Raw genomic sequence first — 8,996 nt, 5'->3', positions numbered from 1 at the left:
ATATTAATGTGAAAATCTTTGACCCGGCAAAGGTTTGCTGATATGAGGCAAATTTATTCAGATTGACAGCATGTCCGTGTGAATACTTGGAAGAAAAAGAATATTTAAGGACAAGTCCACCCCAACAAAAAGTTGATTTGAAAAAAAGGAGAAAAATCCAACAAGCAAAACACTGAAAATATCGAAATCGGATGTAAAATAAGAAAGTTATGACATTTTAAAGTTTCGCTCAATTTCACAAAACAGTTATATACACATCCTGGTCGAAATGCAAATTGGCAGACTGATGATGTCACACACTCACTATTTCTTTTGTATTTAATATGAAATATTCTAACTTTCTCTTCTTTGTCAAGTGAAACAAAGTTTTATTTCTCCCTGAACATGTGGAATTACCATTATTTTAACAGTTTATGGTTAAGTTGGTCCTTATTGTCAAGTTTGTAAAAATTGAAATATTGTATTATTCAAACAATAAAAACAAAAGAAACAGTGAGTGATGGACATCATCGACTCTCTCATTTGCATATCACTGATTTGTTCATTTAACTGTTATGTGAAAAATAAGCGAAACTTTAAAATGTCATAACTTTCTTATTTTACATCCGATTTCGATGAAAATTGCACCATTATGTTTGATTTTTCTCTATCGATTCAAATCAACCATTTTCTGGGGTGAACTTGACCTTTAAGCTAAATATTAGTATTCTGATTATTAACTTAACAATTATTGATTATGGATCATTACCTTATTGTTATGCAGCACCCACATCCCTTGAAAATGCATTTTTCTACATTTGCCACTCCCCACCCAGGTGTAGTAGTGGGTATCCGGTAGGAAGGAATTCCTTGAATGCTCGAGCGGTCGAAAAGGATAGCCGTGCTACAGCCGGAGTAACACTGCAGTGCTTTGAAATAATGTATTAAGCACTACATTAACGTTGCTTATTATCATTATTAATTGGTCGTTCTTTATTGATAAAATACAATATTCACAGCATACTTCTAGAAACAAATTTAAGTTCAGTCATTAATTGGTCGGTTCTTTATTGATAAAAGTGAGAAGATCCAGCCACGGCGTTGTTTCCTTCAACAAGAAATTGCTCCACATTTTCATGCACTCAACCAACCCAGGGAGGTTAATGGGACGACCTGGGGCCCGTTTCATAAAGCTGTTTGTAAGTTAAGAGTGACTTTAAGAACGACTGGTGAAACAATCACCATATTATGTTGGTGATTATTTAGCGCGTAAGAAAGGATCACCAGTCGTTCTTTAAGTCGCTCTTAACTTACGAACAGCTTTATTTATGAAACACCAACCTAGCACAATTTTTTTTACTTGAAAGGCAGTGTGTATAACAGCTTTTCATCAAAAGCCAGTAAATTTGGGTGTGAGATTATTGTTGAATATTTTTTTTTGCCCGTGTATTAAACTTTACCGAGTACGGTACCGTACTACAATCGCGCTCCGTTTTCCTTTTCTGTTTTCGCTGATCTTGTATACTCCACCATCTTGATTTTCCGAGTTTTCGTTCCTTCCGTCAAGATTTTGCTGCGATTTTCATGTTTTATCAAATCAACTTCGAGCAAATTTTATAGGTAAGAATAGATTTTTATATTCCTAAATGTTATGAAATTGTAATTCTATTGTGAACCGGACTAAAGATACTTGAAATCCTTTAAAATCTTATCGAATGTGATTGACATGACGTTTGTCCTCGTCGGTGGAATTGGTCTTGCAAGCTGGAGTTGATTTCCCTCACTCTCGTCCCCCGGCCTCATGGCGCGGCGGCAATCCCTGCCCCCTTCCGCTCCACCCATCTAGCGTGATTGCAAGGGCAAGGCAAAACTCTGGCATGCATCAGCGATCACTTGACTTTTTGTAGGCCTGAATTAACATGTAGGCCTACCACCACCAGTCAGTCAGTCTGACAGTGCAGTCCATGGGCGTTCATGCAGTTCCGCTCGAGCCGAACTCGAGCAAACTTCCCGCCTCCGGCCTCCTCCTGGGCACGGGCCCACGCGTACACATCACCAGGCAGAAATTGTTCACAAATCATGGCAAGTCTCACAGTCACAGACTCAGAGTCTCAGTCACACTTCAAGTTCAATAAGCCCACCGCCATTCCAAATATTGTGATCAGGAACAGCTTTACATGTATTTCGGCTTTGAGTTCGATCTTGATGTCATCGTTCAAATTCTCTCAGAATGTCAGACATCATCAGTCACTCATGTCACTTCGCTTGGCCTGGCTTCGCCGTAGTCGTAGAAGACTTCTTACAGTAGAGGCGCACGGCCAATATTGGAGACAGTCTCCAATGTGGGAGATTATCTCCAATACCAGAGACTTTTGTGAAGAATTTGGGTATCCAATTTCAGACTCAGAGACAGTTTCCAGTTTTGGAGACCAATTTCCTTTGTTTACATTTGCTGCAAAAGGATTACCTTGGTAGCAAATAAAAATGTGATAAGCAGATTCCTCATGAAAAATTACCCCTTTTCACTGTCTTCTTTAAAAATTCACCATCTACTTTTGTTTTGATAAGGATTTTTGTTGAAAATCACACACAAAACAAATGGGCTTCTGACCTCAGTGAGACAAAATTTTGGGTGGAAAAAATCACACTTTTGTTGAGTGTTGTTTCTTTTGTCCTTTTGCAAAGCAAGTCTCCAATGTGGGAGATTGTCTCCTCTATTGGAGAGAGTCTCCCATATTGGCCGTGCGCCTCTACTGTCTTAGAGGCTAAATTCATGCGAACGAATGGGTGAGCTGCCGCAGGCAAACCTTTTGGTTGCTAACTTCAGTTAAAATGAGTCCACTGTTTGGAGAGTGGACTCGATATTCAAAAGTGGACTCATGAATAAAATAACGTGGATAACCACTGCAACAGGTGTCAATTTGGCGCACTGTGACAAAAGCGCGCATCAGCATTGGACATTTTTTTATACACGCGCCCAATAGGCGCTAAATTAAGCGTAAACACAGGAAAACTGCATAAACCATGGATTCAACTGTGGGTTTTCAAAACCACCTTTGTGAATGCAGGCCATAATGTGTTTTATCCTGTCTTTACAGATCTCAAGATGGCTAGCCTTCAGAATCTTCAGCTAGTTCGATCCTTCTTCACAAGAGCTGGAGGATTATCCTTCAGGGCCACGCAAGTTCTCAGGTTTGTACTTAACATCTTTATTACTGGATTCAGGAGTTCCTGTAGGATTTTGTAGGGACTACTGGTTTCAGTAGGCAATGGGTTAAGTAGGGTTAGAATACAGGAATTGCTCTATACTTATTAAAGTAGGATAAAAAACAAATGTACCAGGCCTTTATTTCAGGAAAAATAGTAATGCCAGTCCAACCTCTGATGAATAATTCCTGCTATACTTACTCAAAGCCTGGTATATTTGTATACTACTATCCTGTCCAGTAGCCGACCGTGAGCCGGACGAGACAAAGCATTGGGGGGGGCACTGCATTGTCTGTGAACAATGCTGTGCCCCCCATGCTTTGTCTCCTCCAGGTCACGGTCCGCCACTGATCCTGTCTTTACAGATTTCAAGTTCTCAGGTTTGTGCTTAAAGGGTAATGAAACATTTGGAACAAGTGGGCTTGTGTGAAAACAGAAAAAATCAAAGAATAAGATCATTAAGATCAAATAAAGGTTGAGAAAAATCAGACAAAGAATGAGACAGTTGAGTAGAAGAAATAATCAGTTGTCTCACGATGTAACAAACGTAGTACTAGGAAAGCTGCGTATGCGCATTGTTTATCATAATACGCGTCATGCAACTCTGCTGTCTGATTGGCTGGGGGTTTGATTGAGCTTGCGATCCAGTCATAAGGATTCGACATGTCAAATCCTTCCGATTTTCCTTGCGACTTGTCTCTGACTGGTCTGCGACGCTCAAGCTGACAAGAGCCGTGACGTCACATCTCCCCTCACCCAGTCGCAAGCCAGTCGGCGACCGGTCGGGTCGTAAGGTGTGTGGTGGCCTTAACATGACGATGGGTACTCGTATTCAATACATTTGTAAATCTGTAAAGTATCAGTAATGCAACTTACATGTAGGGTTACATGTAATACACAAATATTTGACTCTCATTGCAACAGAGAAAATTGTTCATTCATTGATCTCATCTCGTCTCAATTTCGGCAATGCACTTTTATATAATCTACCCCAGTCCCAAATTACTCGTTTGCAAAAACTACAGAATTCTGCTGCTCGTATAGTGACCCTTCATAACAAATTTATCCATATCACGCCTGTTCTTAAATCTTAACATTGGTTGCCCATGAGTGAACGTGTCAAATTCAAAATCCTTTTATTGGTATATCACTCAGTTCATGGCTCTGCTCCACAGTACAACTGTGCTCTCATTCACACCTACACACCATCTAGGCTTCTACGCTTCAGTGACTCTGGTCTTCTTAATACATTTCCAAAATGTAAAACAACATGGGGGGGAAAGGGCATTCATCCATGCGGGGCCCTTGCTATGGAATTCCCTCCCACGAGAGATCCAGGGCAGCAAGAGTGTTGAAACATTTAAGGTTGAGCTAAAAACTTACCTCTTTAACTCATTTTATCAATAATTTTCTGTAACTTGTAATTTTGCCCCCCCTTCACTTGTGCACCTTGAGCATCTCTTACAAGATCGATATGATGTCTAACTAATTATTTAAAAAAAAAATCATGTTTTTTTTGTTTCAGAGCTGAACCCCCGAAGAAGAAAAAAAGAGCGGATCCCAAACAGGAGCAGATGAGACAACAGAGATTGCTGAAGAAACTCAAGAAAATACAATTCAAGATGGGTGACCCTGAACTCAAACCTATCGTAGAGTTTAATGTGGACAGAAAGTTAATGGAAGATGAGAGGTGAGTCTTAGGTGCAGATTTGGAGACACAACATTTGCTCCGGCGACAATTGCTCCTGGCTTTATTTTGTTATAATAATAATAATACATGAAGGGTAAGGGTTGCAATAGGGTTCTATGTTAGATTTAGGATAGGATATAGTATTGTATCTAGGGTTGAAGTTGGTCATTCCATTAGTGTGTAGAAATTAAAGCAGAGTGTTTTGCCGAAGCAAATGTCATGTAACCATAAATTTAGGATTGAGGGGGGGGGGCACTCTTAAAAAATGGTTTGACTGTTGATGGTCTATGTAAGTTTATGACTTTATGTACAAGTAAACTTTTGATTGCATCATTTATTTAGATATTTGTATTCAAGTATGTTAAAATAAGGTTGAATTCAGTTTTGTGGCTGTAACATGTTAGTCTACAAATGTAGATCCACATCTGCAGTGTGTGTACCACAGCTAATTCAAGGAGTCTGCATAGCAGACTACATGTAGGTCTACTGTGGCTGCAGATTGCTTCGCTCGCCCTTTCAGGCTGGTTTCGCAAACCAACATCAGCACGCTGCGATCCCACCATACGTGCCATTTAGAGTCTGCATAGCAGACTAGTAACATGTGAAATCCATGTAGTTTGTCAGCCATTTGTCGTAATAAAAGAGTCCTTTAGTATTAAATTCAATTCATTTATTTATTTTCAGATGTTACAATGTAAAATGTACAAAGGTTAAAAAAAAACGTGGAGTACTTTGAGAAGTTTACGCTTGTTGAGCAGGGTGCTCCCTTACATGGAACAGCAAGAACAAAAAATATCAACATGACATTTTATAATTACATTGAACATACGTGTAGATCATGATGCTGAATGTCTGGTGCAACCTTATGATCTTGGATAGCAGTATGTAAACAGCACGTTTAGAACAGTTTCGTATGGATTTGCATTTAATGTATTGATTTATTATGGTTATATTGTAAGTAGTAGGAGTAGTTATTTACTTTAGTCCTTATTATCATCATTAATAATGCTATCTTTATTCTTTATTTCTATTCCTATCAGTATTACTATTGCTATTATATTTATTGTTAACCTCATTATTGCTATTATCATTACTATCATCATTATTATTGTTAATATTATTTTCAGTATTATTATCATCATTGTCATTGTCATTACTGACTTAATTTGTGCCCTACAGAAAGAGAGAAGAACTTGAAATAGATCACGAGACGTCAGAAGAAAGAGCCAGGTTACAGAAAGAATGGTCACGCTATAAATTTCAGCAACATGTGCGAGAAACTAACATCCTTAAGGAAGCAATCAGGTAAAGCTTCTTCTTTCCAACATTGCTTCATAAAATAGAAAAACTTTTAAAGGGGAATCTAACCTTGGTCATGAAAATGTTGTGTTGGAAAAGCGAAAAATAAGAAAAACAGAAGGGTGAAAGTTTTAAAGAAATCGGACAAGCAATAAGAACGTTATGGCTGCTTTAAAGATTGAGATCCCTAAGACTATGTAAATTTCATATTGGCAACTGGGTAAGTAAATTATGACAAGGGGTAAGGACAACTATCCCATAGGCCATGTACTTAATTATCAGGGTTTTGTGGTTTTCTCCTAAGTACCTATTCCTTTGGGGTATTAATCAAAATATATTGCAGGTAGCATATTGATTAATGTCCTTCTGAGAGAAAATATAATTTGAAGTGAAACTTCAAATTATATTTGAGCTATTTTATACAGTAGAGTAAGTGGAAGAGTAGTCATTGCCTTACATCATTATGACATCACGAGTGCAGCAAATTTGAAGTTTCCATGGGTATAGTGATGACCAATTTTTACATCCTTTATAAATTCATAACTTTCTTATTGTCTGTCCGATATTGTTGAAGCTTTCACTATCAATTCTTCTGATTCCACTTTAACACTGCTAGAGATACATTTTCAGCTGGTTGACCATCACCATCAGAGATAAAATAAATCTGGCGACACATGATTAAATTTTCATAGATATCGTAAGTGTTTGATATGAACATTTCAACCTGTATACATGTAATCTACTATCACTACCTTAATTCTGAAACTTTTTTTTAAAAGAAATTTTCTTGAAAATGATATTTTTCTGTAAGATTTCTGTAAGATGGAAAATAGTTGGAAATTTTTATATTTTAAATGTCATCTATTCAATGCAAAATAGACCAAAATTTCAACCAGAGAGCATATAGCAATTTAGCGCTGTTCCAAGCTGCAATACATAGGTATTAGATATTCCATTAATAGGCAGTCAATAGTAAATGAATCCAGTCAATATTATACAAATATAACCGGTTTTTGAGAAAGTATAGTGGAAATATTTTTATCCGAGGTTGGTTCAGCAATTACTATTTTTCCTGAGGGGTGCGAGCCCCGAGGGAAAATAGTAACATTGCCGGACCAGCCGTGGATAAAATATTTCCCCTACACTTTCAAAAGAAACTCCCGGTATATTTGTTTTATATCCCTTCCATAAGTTTGAACAAAAAATATTGGCAATCTAGTCCTAATTGGCCCATCTCCTTGATCTGCCTGGACAAAATCTAGATCGGCTTAGCTCTAACGTTAATTAAAGCAAATCGGCTTATCATTCTAAGCTAGCCGTTTCCTGAATAGACGGCGCGCGGCTAACGCCGGCTCCCAAGTATCACTCGGGGTGGTTTGGTGTTGCATGGCGTGGCGGCTGTGCTAGTGAGATCGATCTTTTAATAATTCCAATTATCGATTGTGAACTAGCCCCGCTGAACTAAAATCAAGTAGACTGAATCATTCGATGATCAAATGATGGCCGTCATTAATTTATTTTCAGTGTACAGATTCATTATAAATGAGCAACACACAGTTTCACTTTGACAATTATTTATCGAACAGTTTGTGATTCAGTTCAGTAAAATGAAGGTGCAATACGTGTGTGAGCCTGCTGGCTAAATGCACAATGCTTCCCAAGGTCATGTGCGCTTGTGGGATTTTACTTTTCGCTTTCAATTTTTTTGCTCCCTTTTCATAGATTACTGCAGGGAAAAACTCTTTTTTTTCTTCATATTTTTGCTAAATTCCGAGGCATTGTACAACACAAATAGCGAATATTCTTATTCGTGCAATGGTGCGAGATTTTGCATTCGGTGAAAGAAAGAACTGCTCTATTCAACTCAGCTAATGCCTCGTTGAATAGAGCATCTTTCTTTGACCTCATGTGAAATCTCGCACCATCGCACTCGTGCCTATTCGCTATTTGTATATTATCATCTATATAGAGCATTTTAGCCATACATTAAAAACACATATTGCCTGTGCAGTATCAGAGCTTATCCCTAGTATTAGAATAACCAAAATCTGACGAATATCCCGTAGGCTCCTGTACAAAATTTGCTATTGAATATGAGAGCATATTCAACAGTATAGTGCACATGCACAAAATATGCAATGCGTACAACAATAAAAGCAATGCGATGCGCAGCATAAGAGCACAACGACACTCCATTATGTCATAATGAACTACATGCAAGTCGCGTGTCAACGACCAAATTTGATCTTATGAAGTGAAGATGCCATTATGTGATAAGTGGATATAACTTGTTCAATCGATCAATTTGCTCTCTCTTAGATTGCCAGGGGTGGGATAGATGATAATTATATTGGATGGCTTTCTTTCATGGAATACCAGAAATATTCCACTCGTTAGGGCCAATATTCCACTCATCTGCAATTCCCGGAATATTTGCCCAAACTCTTGGAATATTTCTGGTATTCCATCCAATATAACTATTCAATATCATATGATTTGATTATGCATATTATTATTTTCCCTCCCAAACTGCAGATCACAAACTAAGGCCCTAGAGGAGCTGAGGTTAGAGTCGGAAGAGCTGTACCAAGCCGCAATCCAGAGAGATCCCAACCTGTACCCCGTACTCATCACTGGTCCAACTTACACACCACCAATCAATGACTACTCAGCGGTCAGTCCTGATGGTGATTACATCGATGTCACAAAGCAATATAAATGAGTGAATGAAATGTATTGGAACAGAAGACTTTGAAACCGATGAAATTTGTCACATCAACTGATTAGGTCAATGTCTTTGGACATTTGGAGATATTGAATG

The 8,996-nt window shown here is 38.1% G+C and overlaps 1 protein-coding gene across 1 annotated transcript; it reads left to right on the top strand.

Annotated features, from left to right (window-relative positions):
- Positions 1-1,485: 1,485 nt before the first annotated feature.
- On the top strand, positions 1,486-8,996 carry LOC121420656 (39S ribosomal protein L40, mitochondrial-like). The gene is made up of 5 exons (XM_041615320.1): positions 1,486-1,599; positions 3,078-3,171; positions 4,712-4,876; positions 6,056-6,181; positions 8,711-8,996. Exons 2-5 carry the CDS (start codon positions 3,086-3,088, stop codon positions 8,895-8,897), a joined length of 564 nt encoding a protein of 187 aa, XP_041471254.1. The 5' UTR covers positions 1,486-1,599; positions 3,078-3,085; the 3' UTR covers positions 8,898-8,996.

This window comes from Lytechinus variegatus, chromosome 8 (assembly GCF_018143015.1).
Source record: "Lytechinus variegatus isolate NC3 chromosome 8, Lvar_3.0, whole genome shotgun sequence".
In the NCBI taxonomy this organism is placed as follows: domain Eukaryota; kingdom Metazoa; phylum Echinodermata; class Echinoidea; order Temnopleuroida; family Toxopneustidae; genus Lytechinus; species Lytechinus variegatus.
The sequence above is the reverse complement of the archived record's forward strand: the minus strand, read 5'-3'. Positions and strand labels throughout refer to the sequence as shown.

Coding starts and splice junctions, on each gene's coding strand:
- LOC121420656 (XM_041615320.1), top strand. CDS start 3,086: ATGGCTAGCCTTCAGAATCTTCAGCTAGTTCGATCCTTCTTCACAAGA. Junction 4,877..6,055: donor AAGTTAATGGAAGATGAGAG/GTGAGTCTTAGG, acceptor TGTGCCCTACAG/AAAGAGAGAAGAACTTGAAA. Junction 6,182..8,710: donor ATCCTTAAGGAAGCAATCAG/GTAAAGCTTCTT, acceptor CCCAAACTGCAG/ATCACAAACTAAGGCCCTAG.